Source organism: Hemibagrus wyckioides, linkage group LG05 (genome assembly GCF_019097595.1).
Source record: "Hemibagrus wyckioides isolate EC202008001 linkage group LG05, SWU_Hwy_1.0, whole genome shotgun sequence".
In the NCBI taxonomy this organism is placed as follows: Eukaryota; Metazoa; Chordata; class Actinopteri; order Siluriformes; family Bagridae; genus Hemibagrus; species Hemibagrus wyckioides.
Window position 1 is genome coordinate 9,686,759 of NC_080714.1, and position 19,938 is coordinate 9,706,696.

The 19,938-nt window shown below is 39.5% G+C and overlaps 1 protein-coding gene across 19 annotated transcripts in view; it reads right to left on the minus strand.

Moving 5' to 3' along the window:
- Positions 1-19,938, minus strand: part of magi1a (membrane associated guanylate kinase, WW and PDZ domain containing 1a) — a 105,996-nt gene that overhangs the window by 71,049 nt on the left and 15,009 nt on the right. For all 19 annotated transcript variants that reach the window (XM_058388810.1, XM_058388826.1, XM_058388825.1 and 16 more), the window contains one exon: positions 10,731-10,847. In XM_058388810.1, the coding sequence (XP_058244793.1) occupies positions 10,731-10,847 (117 nt within the window). The remainder of the gene's footprint in view (positions 1-10,730; positions 10,848-19,938) is intronic.

Below are 19,938 nucleotides of genomic sequence, written 5' to 3' on the forward strand. Positions count from 1 at the left end.
TGTGATTCAGTTGTTCACCACACTGATGCAGCCCAAACCAGCAGATTTGCTGCCACCAAAAAAAAAAAAAAAAAAAAAAAAATCCAACCCTGAAGTCTTTTAAATAATCCCAGATTTGCCTGCAAGCTCAACACAACACAACGCAGAGCACACAGCATCCCTGGAACAAAACACAGATTGCTGGAGCACAATCACCACGGTGGTTACAGTCCATCCTAACACAATGTGACGTGGCTTTGATGTGCCAGAACGGCCTTCATTGAGTCAACACGGCGTGAATCGAATCAGCCGACCTCAGAGGCGCTCATCATACATAAAACTGATTTATTTAATGCAGCCTTCCAGATGAACGCATGAGCCTTAGATTAAACAATAACAATAACAACAACAACAACAACAACAACAACAACAACATCAAGCTCGGCATTATTGAGCTAGAGCAAAGCATCTTTACAACATCAGTGCAGCGCTGAGCACAACAGCCATCCGTCTATAAGCTTATGGTGCTAAATCATCTGACACACCACGGCCTGATTTCCCACAATCCTCCACTTGATTTTCTCCCTGGACCAGAAACCCAGAACCCTACAAACGTACATGTGTTATTTCTGCATGCTGTCAAAGAAAAAGCAGAAGAGAGGCATTTACCTGGACGTGGAAATGGAGAGCAGGACAGCAGTCTCCTCCAGCTCTTGCTTGCCTTCTCACACACACACACTCATACACACACACACACACACACACACACACTCACAAAAACACGCTCCTCTCCGATCAAGCGGTAATCCTCTCTTTGTATCAACGGCTAGCAGAAAAATGTGTCCCGCGCAATCATGGTGAAAGGGAAAAGTGGTGCTGGGAAAAAAAAAAATGCACGATGGAGGGAACGGAGGCGCCGAAGAGGAGGGTAAGAAAAGAGGCTGAGAAGGAGAAATAGCAATGACGGGAGCATGAAAAGCAAACCAAATGAAAGAGTAACGGCGGAGCACGAGAGGGCTGGCAGTCGGCAGAGGATTTGAAGAATGAGAGAGCAGGGGAGGTGGAGAGAGAGAGAGAGAGATCAGGTGGGGGGAGGGAGAGATAGAGTGAGAGAGGGAGGGCTGCGAGGGATAAGGGATAACTCTGCTTTAGTAGGCAGCAGCAACTGGGAGGACAGAATGGAATGGAAATGAAGCAGTAGAGAGACAAAGACAGAGAGAGAGAGAGAGAGAGAGAGAGAGAGAGACTTGCCCTGTCACCGACATTTACTGCACCATATAACAATGGCCATGTTTTAGATGGGGGACACACAGTGTTTTGCTGCTGCGGGACAGACACACACACACACACACACACACACACACTGCTGCAACCTCCAGCTAAACTGCAGCATTAAGCACCTGTTAGCTTCCACCAAGAGAGGGAATGGAGAGAGATTGAGTGTGAAGGAAGAAAAGAGATACCAGAGTGAAAGATCCAAGAGGACGAAACAGAAGCACACAAAGCCTTGCTGACTGTAGAACCAGAAACATACTTGAGGAGCTGATTCACAAAGTGCACATTGATGTGTAAGGAGTAGCACACTTGATGTTGTTCAGTCTCTTACACTTCATGTTGTTCCCTCGAAGCTAATAAGTCGTGTTCCTCAGCAAGTCTTCATGTCCTGAAGACTTTCCTACAGTGGAAAAACTCTTACTCTGACACCGGAGACTCCTTCTTCATCTGTAACAGAAACCTTCACCATGTCACCGATTACACACTTCTCTTTGTTATACAACAGCTGAGCTTTTTCGTTAGATATTAGCTTTCTGTTATACAACTCCCTGTGAAGGAGCCGTTACTATAGAAACCATAACACCTTACACAAACGAATCGATCTGTATCAATCAACCAGTCTAATCTGAAGAGCTTTAACATCTTCTGCTACACTGAGGAGCGTCAGCTGTCGCTTCCACGTGCACAAGTGAATGTAACACTAAACCTTCAGGTAGCTGGAAAGAACGACTTTTTGCTCCAATGCCCCGGGGTTAAAAAGCTTGCTTGAATAAGCTGCAAAAGAACTTTTTTTCCCCCCTTGCAATTATTTAAAATGGCTGCTATATACATATGAGACATATTTTAATCATTAAACAGCTGCCTGTAGGCTTCAGTTGTAAGTGAGTTTTAATCAAGTACGTTTTCCGTCTGTTTTTTACCTTCACGGTTTTTCTTAACTAGTTACACACACACACACACACACACACACTACTGATAAGCTGGTTGAAAAACTGTAGAATTCCGTCACTGGGTTCCTCTCTGGGGTCACACTGCAGCCACATTGAAATTCAAAAACACACACACACACACACACACACACAGAAAACTTCATTCACTAATTCATTCACTTAACCCCACCCCCCACCCCACTGTTTTGGAACTTGGAAGCATCAATGACCAGGAGACATCAGTCTATTGTCCTTCATTCTTTAGAGATGCAAAACCACTGGAATAACTTGAGGCACACACACACACACACACACTTGAGTGTGCACCCACAGTGTAAGCCAGAAGGAGAGCACTGAAGGAGTGCAGCTGTGTGACTCCATCTTGTCCTCCATTCTGCAGCATCACCAGTGAAGCACACACAGCCTGTCTTACACACCCTCATGCTCGCGCGCACACACACACACACACACACACACCTACCTGCTCATCTTAAAGGGCCAGTACACATTTTCCTTCCCATTGTAGTAAACAATGAGAATAACATAATAAGGTAACAACAATCGTGATGGTGCTGTTTTTTTTTTTTTTTAACAATTGTGTGTGTGTGTGTGTGTGTGTACAAATCTATTTTAAGATTCTAAATTGGCCAGCTCAGAGAAAGGTCAAAGTGTGGTCAGAAGCTGCAATGCAAAACAGGAAAACTCTGCGGTGCAACGCATGCTGCTAAGCAAATGAGACTCACCTGCACAATAACTTACAGCTCGAACCTCAGACACAAATCCCAAGCTGGTCTCTGAAACAAACTCCAATAAAATCTGATCAAATTCAATACTAAAAATAGTTGCCAATTAGCCCGGTGTGATATTGATTTCTTACCCTGCTCGTGATTTACCATTTTCGTGATAAATGATTTAATCGGCCAAAATCGATATGAAGACAGGAAACACACACTTTCACTGTTTCAGGTTTTTTAGGGTGAGTACGGGAAGGCATACAAATATTATCGCTGCAGGCCAGCAGCAGCGGCTAATGAGAAAACTTGGCTGTGGAAACTGGTTCTTTCAGCAGTAATACACAGTAAACAGTTAAACAAACTTCACTTTAATCCTTAAACAAATGCAGTGATTAATGCACATGCTCTAATCACTTTCTTATTATCACTAACATTATTTGCAAAGCAACACTTCACTTGTAGGTATTTATTCTACCAAGGTCCATTTTTCTCTTTTTATACAACTGTGTGCGTCCATCTTTTTTTGTGGTAAAAGTCTGGGGAAGAACCACATACAGGTGTGATGGTCAGATGTCCATCATACACCTTTGTGTATAATGTTAAATAAACTGTGCACTTGTCTAAACTTCATCAAGTCACACATACAGTTATAGATTGTACATTGATCAGGCATAACATTATGTCCACCTGCCTAATATTGGTGTTGGTCCCCCTTTTGCTGCCAAAACAGCCCTGACCCGTCATGCACTGTGTATTCTGACACCTTTCTGTCAGAACCAGCATTAACTTCTTCAGCAATTTGAGCAACAGTAGCTCGTCTGTTGGATCGGATCACATGGAACAGCCTTCACTTGACCCTGTCACCGGTTCACCACTGTTCCTTCCTTGGACCACTTTTGATAGATACTGACCACTGCAGACCGGGAACACCTCCACAAGAGCTCCACATTTTTCCTGCTTCTAACACATCAACTTTGAGGACAAAATGTTCACTTGCTGCCTAATATATCCCACCCACTAACAGGTGCCATGATGAGGAGATCATCAGTGTTATTCACTTCACCTGTCACTAGTCATAATGTTATGGCTGATCCGTGTATTTCACGTTAACAAATTCAAAACATCCTCCTTCTACCTTGACAGAAAGCGAGGCCACCTCAAGCCCCAAGAATCCCAGAAGCATGTGAGATAGAGGAAAGGGACGGAGCTTCAATACGGTGTCAGTTCATACTGTTGAGATTAAAGCAGCCGCAAGAATTATCCCAGATTAACATGCGGATCGGCTCATCTCCCGATTGAGAAAGAAGACTGTTCTTTCACATTTCTAAGAGATAACTTGCACTAGCACACTCTGATTTTAAACTAAAGAGCTCTTAGGCAAAATGCAGAAAGGTCGACAGGTCCGGTAACGTAATGTAATCCAGTAATACTGTATAGTGATGATATTGTCGCTATATCACATAAACCTATTGCCAATTACGTTATTATCAATTGGTCTGTTAACCTGACATCACATACCAAAGCTACTGGAATCAAGTAGTATTTACTATTAAGTAGTTACCAAATGCTACATTGTTTTATTTCCTTAAAAAACACATTTTTATTATATGCTGTATATCAAGTCACCATCCAGATATCAGTTCACATCGATTCCATGCACTGAAAACTGCCCCGAGAGTCTACTCCAAAGCACTGGGGTCAATTCCACACACAGAAAACAATCCACTTTACGTAAACACTGCAAACAGGACAGCACGGTTTTATTTAGCGAGACAGAAGGCGGTTATTAGCTTTTATTTTGATTTTGGCTGTTTGATATTAAACAAATCAGGGCTGGAAATAAAGGCAAAACCCTCAGAAATTGGTCATATATATATATATAGTTGTATAGAAATGTGTGGAGCTGAAAAAATCTGTCACCTTGCCTTAGTTGTCTTATTTGTTGACATGAGCACTTGGTAATATTCACGAGAGATTATCAGATGAATGCCAGTAATGTTGTAGCACACTGACCTGTTATTTAATTCAGAGCTCTGTAGTAATAATTAGTTATAACACAACCTATGGGTTGCTAAAATAAAGTATAGTAAATGTAGAAATATACAAAATCATAATATATCCAGATAAATCAGATCTGTGGAGTATGATTCTAACTGACCAGTATGTCAAAAATGAGTTGAATGTATAAGACAATATAAAGTGATGCTACTCTGTCTGTTTGGCTGACTGAGTTGATACCGGCATGTCTTCATGTTTTAGTGCTTACAGAATGAATACTTGATAAAAAGCTTAAACTGAGTGAATTAATAGACTGCAGGCTCTTCACAAGCATGATGTGATGTACACAGGACTCTGGGTCTCTGAGTCGACTCTAAACCCACTCTGAGCCATGTAAAAGAGGGAGAATCCTTCAACTCAGCAAAACCTCTGCTCCACATCACAGCACCGCTATATTTCATGTTGTGTCTCTGTCTATAACCGACTGCAGATTGCATGTCTCTGGTTTTAATGAGACAGGAAACAGGACAGGCAACATCTGCAGCTACCAGTATTAACTCGCTTTTACAGAGGAAGGCTGACCATCTTTTAATTCTTTCTTTCTGTATATACACTACCACTCAAAAGTTGCATATTTCAGCTTGATTTCAGCTACGGAGGAAGACTCCATCAAGTCAATCCATCTTGTGGGAGATGCTCCAGGAAGCATGCGGTGAAATGTCATCAGATTATCTTGAAAAATAGACAGCTAGAATGCCCCGGCTGTAATTGCTGCAAAAGGTGTTTTTTGTTTTTTGATGAAGGCAAAGTTTGTCATCATTTCCATCAAAATCATTATTTCTAACTCTGACATGTCAGCATGTCCTGTTCTTTTGCTATATTTTCTATTCAGGCTAATTTTGTGTGTGTTTCCTTGGAAAACAATAAAAAAATATTTGAGTGATCCCAAACTTTTGAGCAGTAGTGTGGTTTCATACACTGCAAAGCCATCTACCTTGAAAACTGGCCCATGTCTGAAATCTCTGACACTGGAGACTCCTTCCAAAAATCAAATACACACCAATCAGGCATAACATTATGACTACCTGTCTTTCAGGTAGATATATTGGTCCCCCTTTTGCTGCCAAAACAGCCCTGACTCGTCATGCACTGTGTATTCTGACACCTTTCTATCAGAACCAGCATTAACTTCTTCAGCAATTTGAGCAACAGTAAGCAAGAGCAAGCTCGTCTGTTCGGATCGGGTCACACGGGCCAGTCTTCACTCCTCACGTGCATCAATGAGCCTTGGCTGTCGCCGGTTCACCACTGTTCCTTCCTTGGACCACTTTTAATAGATACTGACCACTGCAGACCGGGAACACCCCACAAGAGCTGCAGTTTTGGAGATGCTCTGATCCAGTGGTCTAGCCATCACAATTTGGCCCTTGTCAAACTCGCTCAAATCCTTACGCCTGCCCATTTTTACCATACACACTATTAACATGCGCATTAATATCAAACTTGAAGCCAGCACTACTAATGCTGTTAAAGAATAATAATAAATGATTTTTAAAAAATCTAATAAAACATCACACTCTGGGCTTTCCACGTCACAACCGCTAGCATGCCGCGTATGTGACGTTTGTTTACTCACAATCGCTCGCTAGCTTCCCGGCTATGATAGGACACCAGCCGTTTTTTTTAAAAGAATTAGCAGGTGGTGACTGCATACAAAAAAATTTGCCTGACAACAAAATTCATTTACTTGAATGGAAAAGGACACAAAGCCAAAAATAATTTGCCTAGAAAAGTGGGTCATTTCGCTCCATGCAGAGTTTTAATCAAGATGAGGTTTAACCAGGGAAATTACCAAAGAGTGGAAACATGAAGATACATGCTGCATTTGTAAATTTCTCATTTATTTAGCTACTTACTTACAATCCAGACTGGTATAGCACTGCAGGAAACATGCTGTCAGACAAATTTCCTCTGGCTTCTGGAACTGCAAGCCAATTTCCTTGATACCAAACTGAAATAGCAACAATTGCTTCATTTGTCAAGCTGGATACGATGGAAAAGATTTGTGTGTAAATAGTTAGTACACGCGTTTACACAAGTAAATCCAGTACATTGACAAAAACCTTCGTATCCTACTCGTGCTAGAGGAAGACTGACTAGTGTAAACTTTGACTTGACTTCAAAATCGTATAAATGGCATGGATTACTTCATGTTTATGTATGGAATATAATGCTGATTTTATATAGCCGATTACATTCACAGCATTTAGCAGAGCAATTTACTCAGAACAATTTACAGCAGTGCGCTCCATCAAAAACACATCCTCGTGCTGGTTCACTAGGTCAGGGACGTTTCCTGCTACTGCCGATAATGAAAGAATAAAATTAAATAAATAAAAAAATGAAGAAAGTGAGTCAACACATACTGATACATGAAGAAATAAAAACAAACGTTTAAATTATGATAAAAAGGTGCTGTGTTAAAAGAAACGTATAGCTGTAAAGCATAATCAAATGCCTCAGCTGGAGTTCACATATTAATACTACTATATATTATTCATTACATTTGTATAGAAGTGAACTTCCATTTCTGTCTTTCAGCCTTTACCCTCACTGTTCATTTCACCATGCTCCCAGCTGTCTGTGCATGTAAAGGTTTAAGGAGTTTTGTGGGTAAATGAAAATGTGCTGTGACAGAAACCTTCGTAGATCTGGAAGAAAAGTTTAATTCGGTTTAGTTTTCGCAAACATTAACACTAGATTTCACTAAAAGGTCGATATACACTATATTGCCAAAAGTTTTGGGACACCCCTCCAAATCACTGAGTTCAGGTGTTGTTTTTCAGGGGTTAAGCTCGGCCCCTTAGTTCCAGTGAAAGGAACTCTTAATGCTTCAGCTTCATACCAAGACATTTTGGACAATTTCATGCTCCCAACTTTGTGGGAACAGTTTGGGGATGACCCCTTACTGTTCTAACATGACTGCACACCAGTGCACAAAGCAAGACATTTGGTGTGGAGTCCTCACCTCACCCTCATAGAACACCTCTAGGATGAATTAGAGCAGAGACTGTGAGCCATTCCAAAACTGGGACGTCTGCTTTTACATGCACATGAATGTAATGGAGTTGGTCCGCCCTTTAACTGCTTCAACTTTCCACTCTCCAGGCTTTCCACAAGGTTTAGGAGTGTGTTTATGGGAATTTTTGACCATTCCACCAGAAGCGCATTGGTGAGGTCAGGCACTGATGTTGGATGAGAAGACCTGACTCGCAGTCTCCACTGTATTTCATCCCAAAGGTGTTCTATCGGGTTAAGGTCAGGACTTGGGAGCCAAACTTATCCATGTCTTTATGGACCTTGCTTTGTGCACAATCATGCTGGAACAGGAAGCGGTCATCCCCAAACTGTTCCCACAAAGTTGGGAGCATGAAATTGTCCAAAATGTCTTGTTATGTTGAAGCATTAAGAGTTCCTTTCACTGGAAATAAGTCTGTCTACAAACATTTAGCTGCCTAGTTAGCTGTCAAACTTTGTTAATCTGTGTCATGTATGCAATCAATACTTTACACAGTCAATAAATCAGCTGATTTCTAGTTGCTTCAGTTAAAAGGCCAGTGTATTAAAGATCGATGTGCTTTTAGTTACCATACTATAATGCTAGGTCATAGGTTAGCATGTTTACTAGTTAAAGATCATCTCAACTCATCGAGAATGACCCAATACATGAAATGATGTTCATTGTCTGTCATTGTGAATGAATTTTCTGTTATGCACCTGCAACTAAGTGTTCAGTAAATGCTTGATCCTGGCCATAAATCATAAATACATTACACTGGAATCAAATCACAGTGTTCAGTATAGTGGAGAGTCTGCTGTGTTTGAACTGGCATGACAGCGCAGTTTGGGAGACAGCTGTGTTACACAGCCCTATTAATGGCCTTTATTTCACAGAGCGACCACCACAAATGTCTTCTCAGGCAGCTGTGTCCTAAATGCAATGTGGGGGAGTAGCAGTAATTTGGAGGGTCAACAATAAAATCATTGTGTGTTTGAGTATTACGAGAGTACTGTGTAATTGGGTAGACATAACAGAGCGACTAAGCAGTATGACCTGTCTTTCTCTCTCTGTGTCTTTTACACAGTCATGGAAATGGAAATGCTCCATTTCCAATACACCAGATTGAGAGATTCAGGAAATCATTATAATCCCTAACATCCAGGGGCTTGGACCAGTTCACCGGATTTAACCAGCACGTGGTACAAGTGTGTGTGTGTGTGTGTGCAAGAGTGTGAGAGAGAGATGAGTGGCAAATAGAGAGAGAGAGAAAATATAGAGCATCCGTAAAAAAGGTCTGGCAGGATGAACTTGTGATCTTTTTTTCATCAGTTAAAAATATTAAAGTATGTTTATATGAAGATACTCTTAGATTTTCACTCAAGTACACTCAAGTACATGTTTGCTGCCATACCTCTACTTTCAATTAAGGTTCTGACACAGTAGCTTGTGACTTTGACTTCAGTACATAGTCTCTGTACTCGTTTTTTTAATAAAGCCCTTAGACCAGGAGTGGCCCAGAGTCAAGCACAGTATAGCGCTGCTCTAACAAAACCTGGCCATTGTGCAACGAGCTGAATCAGGCAGATTGAGCAGGGAAACCACCAAACAATGCTGGACTCTGCAAATAGCCACAGTTTATGCTTTAAACTTCAGGGATTTATATCTGACTCAGCCTGTTCACTGTATTAGACCCTGAGATGTTTAGCAGTGATAGCAGGTTTCGTGCCAACAAGCTGAAAAGGCCAAGAGTGTAGACTGCTACATTACACAGGCCACTGCACTCACAGGAGCTCACCCTGTCTTCATGACAAATTATTGATACAACAATGGTGGCGTATTAACACATGGCAGCAGGAAGGAAAGACAGGAAACACATCAACGGCAGAAAAAACTGGGAACGAGTCTGAGAAAGGAAATACAACATGCACAAAGGGGAAGAATCCAGAGAGGATCACACTTCTCCTAAAACCCTGATGAGATCTCCACACAGTGACGTAAACACAGAAGAAATGAGTACAGAGGCTTGAATCTCACTTGCATCCCAGAATCCCAGATCATTATGCAGTGATTTGATATCTCATTGGTATGGCATTAAAAATACACTTATAGGATTACTGCATGTAATGTAACAGGAAGTAAGGTGGGCTTACTTCAAGTCTCCAGGCTTTATTATTACATGGATTGGAGACATGAACGACTGAGAAAGCTTACAATTAAGCTAAGTGAGAAATTTCATATTTGACTTCCAGTCACTGATTAAAAAAACCTTAATACAATTTAAGACTGACAAAAGCATTTTAAGTGAAAATGAGTCTAAAACGTTATCTAAAGAGCAGAATTATGGCGAAAATGTAATGACTTATGACATGAAGCATTGATTTCCAGGGTTAGCAAAACTACTACAGGCTAGACTATAACATTTCAGAGTTGCCGCGAATTCACTCACCATCTACTTTGTGAGGCACGCCTGTCAGGGGTACAGGTGTTCCTAATGAAGTGGACAGTGAGTGTATTTTAAATGTGTTAATATTGTCACTGTTCTCCTCGCAGGCCACTGTTGTTATAGCTTCGCTGGATAATGAGAAATTAAATATCCCATGAGACAACACAAGTGCAACACCAGGTTGGGAAAACACTCACACTCAGCATGCTGCAGATAAAGAGCATGTGTGACTCAAAATGCAAGGTGTGGGACAGTTCAATGTGTGTGTGTGTGTGTGTGTGTGTGTGTGTGTACTGTTTGTTGATACTCACAAGGTACAGCATAGTGATAGAGGTTGTTTCTGATGGTCTGCTGAAGATCGTGGTCTGGTGAGGACTTCTGAAAGCGCATACTCAGGTACTGCCGCAGGTCCTTATTGAGTTTATTTCCTACACAAACACACACATACACACACACACACAAACACACACACACACACATAGTATATTAATTTCCTTTTCCAAGGCTAACTCAGTTATAGACAATGCTTCATTGTTGATGTCAGTGTGCCAGCATGAGAAAAGAAAAATGATGATGAGGTAAGTATGTGTTAAGTAACATTGTGTCTGGATTAGTTAACTAACAATGTGTTACCTGAACTGCTGATGGAGAGTGCTGTCTCAGATCCCCTAGCAGTTACCTCTTTCATGAGAGGACTAGTAATGATTAGCACAGGATTTTAATAACACGTTAGCCCATGCTTGATTATATACACCGATCAGGCATTACATTATGACTAGTGACAGGTGACGTGAATAACACAGATGATCTCCTCATCATGGCCCCTGTTAGTGGGTGGGATATATTAGGCAGCAAGTCAACATTTTGTCCTCAAAGTTGATGTGTTAGAAGCAGGAAAAATGGACAAGCGTAAGGATTTGAGCGAGTTTGACAAGGGCAAATTGTGATGGCTAGACGACTGGATCAGAGCATCTCCAAAGCTGCAGCTCTTGTGGGGTGTTCCCGGTCTGAAGACGTTAATTGTGGTTCTGATAGAAAGGTGTCAGAATACACAGTGCATGACGGGTCCGGGCTGTTTTGGCAGCAAAAGGGGGACCAACACAATATTAAGCAAGTGGTCATAATGTTACGCCTGGTCGGTATAGAAGTATATGATCAAGCAGCATCTGAGACAAATGACAGAAAGTTTTAGGGCCATTCTGGGATGATTGTGAATAAAAGGGTATAACGTCTCACACTGCTACAAAAGTCAGTGACGTGTCGAGGCCGCATTTCACAGATCATGATTCATCAGGATCTGGTCTAACACAAGAACCAGTCCCTAGGGCTGGGGTGTGTCAGGCGTGAGGTTGGGATTAGTGTTATATATAAGGTCGGTTATATTAAGATTCTATAGCCAGACGCTGCAGTAAACCTTCCTCCCTCCTCCAAAGAGCATAATGGAGAAGAATTCTCCCGTGATTCTGTCGATTAGACTATATAGTGAAAATGGCAGATAATGAGTCACTGCAGCATCTATATCTTCTCTTCTCGTCTATCTCGTAGTCCTCACACAGTGCGTTCGGTTTGTATGTGTGTCACTCAGTGGCGGCTAACCGCGGTCAGGTAGCTGTTACCTAGCAACCGCTCGCAGCTGACAACCAGCGTTGTGGGCCCCACTGGGCATTCAGCGGAAGAAGAGAAAGAGAGAAGAAAAGGGGGTGGATGAGAAAACGAAGAAAAACAAATGGGAGAAGAGCGTAATGTCTGTAGCCACATGCGTGGATATAAAAGTAGGCCTTGATGTTTGTGATCATAAGTATGTGGAAACATTCACTACCGGTGCAGTCAGCGGACTGGCTTGAAAGAAAACAACACAGCCTTTGTATATAGTAAAAAAAAATGAAAACATTTTACAACCTGTTTATACAATAGAATAGAATAGAATAGAATAGAATAGAATAGAATAGAATAGAATAGAATAGAACCAAATTTATGATACTAGCTTGTAAAGCCATTTAAATTATGTTTAGAAACATAAACATTTTTCTGTGTCATTAGGTCATAAATTCACAAGGCTTTTTTACACGGTTCCTAAACTGGTTCCTAGACAGTGATTTTTTTTTTTTCAAAACCCAAAATTCATACACTTTATAATTCACATTTTCCTGATCTGGATTATCTGACTGGATTAAATCCTAATCACAACAATATATATACACTCATATACAAGGAGGCCTTAAATGAATGTCTACTGAAACCTGAAGACCAATTTAATAAATGTGTGACTCAAATAAATAGTCAGAATAGAATAGAATAGAATAGAATAGAATAGAATAGAGTGGAATAAAATAGTGTGTAGTAGAACAGAATAGAATTTAATAGAATGTAATAGAATAGAATGGAATGGAGTGAAATAGAATAAAATATACTGAAACAGAATAGAGAAGAATGAAGTGGAATAGAATAGAATAGAATAGAATAGAATAGAATAGAGTGGATTGGAATAAAATTGAATTAAATAGAGTGGAATGGAATAGAATAGGGTGGAACAGAATAGAATAAAATAGAATTTAATAGAATGGAACAGAACAGAATAAAGTGGAACTGACTAGAATAGAATAAAATAGAATGGAATAAAGTGGAATAGAATAGAATAAGGTGGAACAGAATAGAATAGAATTTAATAGAATAGAATAGAATAAAGTAGAATAGAATAGAATAAAGTAGAATAGAATAGAATAGAATAGAGTGGAATAAAATAGTGTGTAGTAGAACAGAATAGAATTTAATAGAATGTAATAGACTAGAATGGAATGTGGTGAAATAGAATAAAATATACTGAAACAGAATAGAGAAGAATGAAGTGGAATAGAATAGAATAGAATAGAATAGAATGGATTGGAATGAAATTGAATTAAATAGAGTGGAATGGAATAGAATAGGGTGGAACAGAATAGAATAAAATAGAATTTAATAGAATGGAACAGAACAGAATAAAGTGGAACTGACTAGAATAGAATAAAATAGAATGGAATAAAGTGGAATAGAATAGAATAAGGTGGAACAGAATAGAATAGAATTTAATAGAATAGAATAAAGTAGAATAGAATAGAATAGAATAAAGTAGAATAGAATAGAGTGGAATAAAATAGTGTGTAGTAGAACAGAATAGAATTTAATAGAATGTAATAGAATAGAATGGAATGGGGTGAAATAGAATAAAATATACTGAAACAGAATAGAGAAGAATGAAGTGGAACAGAATAGAATAGAATAGAATAGAATAGAGTGGATTGGAATGAAATTGAATTAAATAGAGTGGAATGGAATAGAATAGGGTGGAACAGAATAGAATAAAATAGAATTTAATAGAATGGAACAGAACAGAATAAAGTGGAACTGACTAGAATAGAATAAAATAGAATGGAATAAAGTGGAATAGAATAGAATAGAATAGAATAAGGTGGAACAGAATAGAATAGAATGGAGTAGAATAGAATTTAACAGAATGGAACAGAATAGAATAAAATAGAATGGAGTGGAATTGACTAGAATAGAATAAAGTAGAATAGAATAGAATAGAATAGACTTTTGGTGGCCCAGAAGAGCATAGAATTTCATTATAAATGACGTCACAATACAGTTTTTTGTGAAGACGTTAATTAAAAGCATCAGTGAAGTCAGTGAAGAGGTAATGAGAGTCTGTTAACAAGCCTGCACACTGATTTATTATAGAAATGTATTGTGATGTGAAGTTTTTAACATCTGCCTTACTCCTGCTGTAGCACTGCCTCTATTACACAACACACAACATCTGTATGCTGGAGCAGCTCAGTGTGTTAAAGCAGAGTGAGAGGCGACCCAGGTGTCTTTATAAATCAATCATCTGATCTATTATGCAGTACGTCCTGCAGCTCAGCACAGGACTCACAGCAAGCAGGAGGCTCTGTGCTCCACAGAACACACACTGTTTTAACATATACTGACTGTGCAGAGTATATACCTAAACACACACACACACACACACACACAGACACACACTGTCAACACACAGAGACAAAACACCCCCCCTCTCTCTCTCACACACACACACACACACACAGACACACACTGTCAACACACAGAGACAAAACACCCCCCCTCTCTCTCTCACACACACACACACACACACAGGCTCCCCCATTTATATACAAGCTCACACTTCCAGGGTTCATATAGTCATGGAGTGTGCAATGAATCATGAATAAATAGGGTTGCTGATAAAAAAAGAAAAAAAAAGAAAATGTGTTTTCAATCATGTTCATCCACATTTAATTAAAGTAGATCATTAGAAAGTCACATGATAATTCGGGTTATTGATGACGACCTATATATAGACATTGCAGATGTTGTTCAAGCTTTCCAATATAACATTTACAGTAGCAAAATTGGCCAAAATGCTCATTGGTTTACATCCTGCATCTTATGACCTAAAGATTGTGGTGATTAACAGCAGTCTGGACAGTTTACAGGTTTATATTAATAAGCTTGTTTCTGTAGTAACCTACATGAGGGCTTGTATAGAGTTTACATGCTACAGACTTTTATACAGAGGCATTTGTTGATAAAGCGAAGTTTTCTGTGAGGCAACATTTCTAAAGAATTATTGACGGAGGATGGAGTCTATAGTGTCAGCATATTGCAACAGCCAGAGTAAAGGCTGTAAAACACACACACACACACACACACACACACATATAGAAAATCTGCGATACATGGACGCCACCCCCAAATGCTTTTTTTAATTGTTTAAGCCATAAATGACCATCCCACACTCTTTAAACACACAACATTTGCAAGCATATAGTGAGATGTATTTTGGGTAAATTCATAGTAATGTCACATTTATTGTGAGTACTATATGTAGGTATGTTCCTTGCCAGGAGCCTTAGAAGGTGCAGAGCGTTTGGGCGAAAAAGCGTAAAATACAGCGTACACAGAACAACGTGAAAGACTCGGGACAGTGACACAGCGAAAAAACTGGGATGCTGTAGAATTCTGATTCCCTTTCCCCAACTGCACGCATAGCCAGCAGCCAATCACAACCGTGATTAAATGAATGGGGCATTCTGATTGGCCAGACTCATTCCTCCAGCTGTACTGTATTTTGATTTTCAGCATCCCCGCTTTCCTAAACACCGCTACGCTGTACAGCATTTGATATATTATTAACATTTTACTTTATTTTAATTAATGTTTATATTTTGTAATTAATAATTATATTTTTATTAATAAATTACTATATTTCAACATTAAAACAATTCACTATAAAGTTTGCGGAAAATCCCCCCCAAAAAATTATGTTCCAAATAAATATCAGGGACCGCGATATAGAGGGGGATTACAGTACATTATGACCACGTGCCTAATATTGTGTTGATCCCCCTCACATGCACCTTTGATAGATACTGACCACTGCAGACCGGGAACACCCCACAAGAGCTGCAGTTTTGGAGATGCTCTGATCCGGTCGTCTAGCCATCACAATTTGGCCCTTGTCAAACTCTCTCAAATCCTTACGCTTGCCCATTTTTCCTGCTTCTAACACATCAACTTTGAGGACAAAATGTTGACTTGCTGCCTAATATATCCCACCCACTAACAGGTGCCATGATGAGGAGATCATCTGTGTAATTCACTTCACCTGTCACCTGTCATAATGTTATGCCTGATTGGTGTATATAATCAAGCACTGGCTGAAGTGTCAGGTTTTTAATTAAAATCCTGTGCTAATCATTACTAGTCCTCTCATGAAAGAGGTAACTGCTAGGGGATCTGAGACAGCACTCTCCATCAGCAGTTCAGGTAATACATTGTTAGTTAACTAATCCAGACACAATGTTACTTAACACATACTTACCTCATCATCGTTTTTCTCATATATATATATATATATATATATATATATATATATATATATATATATATATATATATATATAACTATACATACATTCATTCATGAATAAGTGATAGATGTTATAATTGTGTCAGATTGATGTATAGTAAAGGAACAAATCCTTGGCCATGCTGTCAATGGAAGAAAATCAACTTCTTCTTTGTTCTGCTCAGCTTTGCATTGAGTCGCATCACAGCACTCTGTCGTTTGATTATTTTCCTATAACAGCAGACCCCCTTGCATTTTATTCCTCACCTTTTGTACATATGCAAAACGATGTAAAGCAAGCTGCTGAGTTCTGCTGGGGCACACATGCCTGATATCAGACATCTTATCAAAATGAAGAAGAGACAGAGAAATGTTCTGACTTAGAAAGCTTACATGAAGCATGATCAGAGATAAAAGAAGTTGATTCAACCTGAATAACAAACAACTAATACACACACACACACACACAAAGCCCACTCTGTAGGCCTCCAGTAAGCATTACATAACCTCAAATCTAGTTAGACTTTCTAAGCTCAATTGAATTTCAGGAGGCCTATACTACACTAGACACACAGACTCAGAAAGACACACACACACACATACTATCAGACATACTCTCACACTGAGACTTCTCAGAGGCTCAGCTGTCAGAAAGAAACAGTGAGAAAGCGAGCAAGAGAGAGAGCGAGAGAGAGAGAGAGAGAGAGAGAGAGAGAGAGAGAGAATTATTCTGATCTTATTGTGCATACTTGGATACATCAGTTCTGTATGTACACTCTTGTGTAATCTGTGTACACATGCTTTCTCTGAACACACACTCACATGCTGTTCCTGTGTCCATTATGGTAAATTATTCCAGCCAAAGAATTGGCACTGTGTGTGTGTGTGTGTGTGTGTGTGTCTGTGTGTGTGTGTTCAATGCACTTTAGATTGGACTAAGCATTTTGTATGTAAGTATGTATGTATGTGTTCAATGTACTGTAGGTTGGACTGAGCATTCTGCATGTGTGTGTGTGTGTGTGTGTGTGTGTGTGTGTGTGTGTGTGTGTGTGTGTGTGTGTACGTGTGTGTGTGTATGTGTTCCATGTACACTAAATTGGACTAAACAGTGTATTTAGGACTTAGATGTGTGTGTGTGTGTTTGTTGTGATCACTTATTGTGATTCAGTTCATGTCTGAAGGTTCAGTGTTGGCCTTTGTGTGTGTGTGTATGTGTGTGTGTGTGTGTGTGTGTGTGTGTGTTCAGTAGCTCAATGCTGCCCTCTGTTCCTCACTAATCCATGGACCCATTCTGCTTCCCCCAGCCTGGTAACCATGGTAACCCACTCAGGCCAGCCAATCACGTGAAGTCTAGAACCAGTGCAATCCATGATGCCCTCTCCTGGCTCAATAAAGAACTACAACAACAACAACAACAGAGTGTCAATAAAACAGAATCACGGATGTTTCATTGGAGCTCGGACTGATAAAAATAAAGAGACAAACCGTATCATGTAGCGTTCTATTCATATTAAATTCATATAAACATTTTACTAACGTAATTTACAAATGCATTTTCCCTGTTTGCTCTGCATGTTTCTGTGCTTGTATTTATTTCTTTAGACATGACTTTGGAGACTTCCACAATAAACGCTAAAGAGACATCTCCTCATGAAAAACCTAAACATATCACACCCTTTCAACAATTCCATATACAACAAACTGTGTGAGCTGTTACTATAGAAACCATAAGGTATTGGAACTAATACGACAATTCCACATACAGCAATACCTGTGTGAACTGTTACTATAGAAACGTAACGTACTAAAGGTTAATGTCAGAGCTGATGATAGAAAATGAATCAACCTCTTCTCACCAATCAGATTTGAGAATTCAAATAGCTGGAGTATAAAGATAAATAATTCAGCATCTTGTGTGTATGCAGTAGCTGGGTGAAGCGGGGTGGCATACATAGTGAACACAAGACCGGGGTCTAGGAAATAAGGCAGTACCATTTTCCCCTCACGTTCGGGCTGAACAGAATCTTTCCCTAGGTTTAAAAAAAAAAACACCAAAGCAGATTTCCAGATTTCCCTTTTTCTGACCACAAAATTAGCCACAGGCTGCAAAGATGGGAAAAGCCGCCCCTTAAATGCCAGGATCAGCTCACTACTTTGCATTAATACCTGCACCAAAATAAGTTTGATTTTGCATTCATTTCTATGACGGACTGCGTTACACAAATCGCCGTTACATTAAACTGATAAACACTGTTAGAGCTTCAGGAAATGTATAATCCGCAGGGCTCTGAATAACAGTTTAGCCAGAGTTATGGCTGGGATATGAGGACATGGCAGATTATCTATGTAGTATAGATGTCTAGCAGGGACCGTGGAACAAGGCCTCATGATAAACACACACTGACAGACACAAAATGCTCTGAGAACACAATCCACTAGGAGATATGGGACAGCGTTATAAAAGCAAAGCAAAAGGGTAAATATAGTGGAGCCACTATCCATATGATTTTGGACAGGAAGAGAGAAATTAATTCTATATATATATATATATTTACCAAACAACCTGAAGTATAATCACAAGCGTACTAAAAAAATTCTTCGCACAAACGAACCCGGGCAATCTACACTATATTCTAGTAGCTAGTAGTGATGTAGCACTCCCATGTTTCTTCTCATTTTTGGATAATATATATTGCATCCTTCCTGTATTTTAAGTGACACCTTTCGGACAGTTCTTCTTCGTAACTCACTCACCAAATGTCCACTAGCAGTGATACACACAAACTGGGACTTCTGCCAAATTAGGGATTTAGTGTTCAATCTAACACTTTGCTGTATGTAGCCCTTTATTTCATCTATTTTTTGTTGTTCTGGCCTTTTTCTCTGAGATATTTTCGGCTGAAAATTATAATTATTCAATAACTGATTACATTATGTAACAAATTTTTACTTTTTTCTTGTTCCGGGGAAATAAGTGTTATTTCCCCATTCTTTGTAATCCAAATACAGAGAAAAAACCCATTTTAGCCATGAGAGTTTGGGTTAGTTTTGGGCAGTTTTTTTAGTAAAATGGGCTAATTTCTTAAAAGCCCAAACCCAAACTTCAAGGGGCTTAATGGCTATTTTTTTTTTATCATTTTCCATCAAGAGTAATTGGAAAATATCATTCACTACCCAGGAACAAAAATCGTGTTATGTGAAATAATTTATTATGTTCACTGTATATCTAATCATTATGTGGGACACACACTGACTTTACTTTTCTTTAATGAAAAATATTCTTTGACAGAAAGTGACTGCGCCGTATCAAAGCATCTTTCAAGCAGAGCGTTTACAGCTGTTTTTATTAGCGGGGAAAAGGAAGGACGGATCTTTTGCTGTGTTTTTGCTTTCCGGTGATGTGAAGATGTGGAGCTCACATGTGAAATGTTTAAGAGTTGGCAAGCCAGATACATTAGATTAGATAGATACAAAAATTGATGCCAGCCCTCACACACACATGGCCCTGCCTGTAATATATACCGCATGCCTCGGAGTATAAATACCTCAATACCTGTGGGGTAAGTAGACAAGATAATAGCAGGTGAGATGTGCAGACATCAACGCACATAG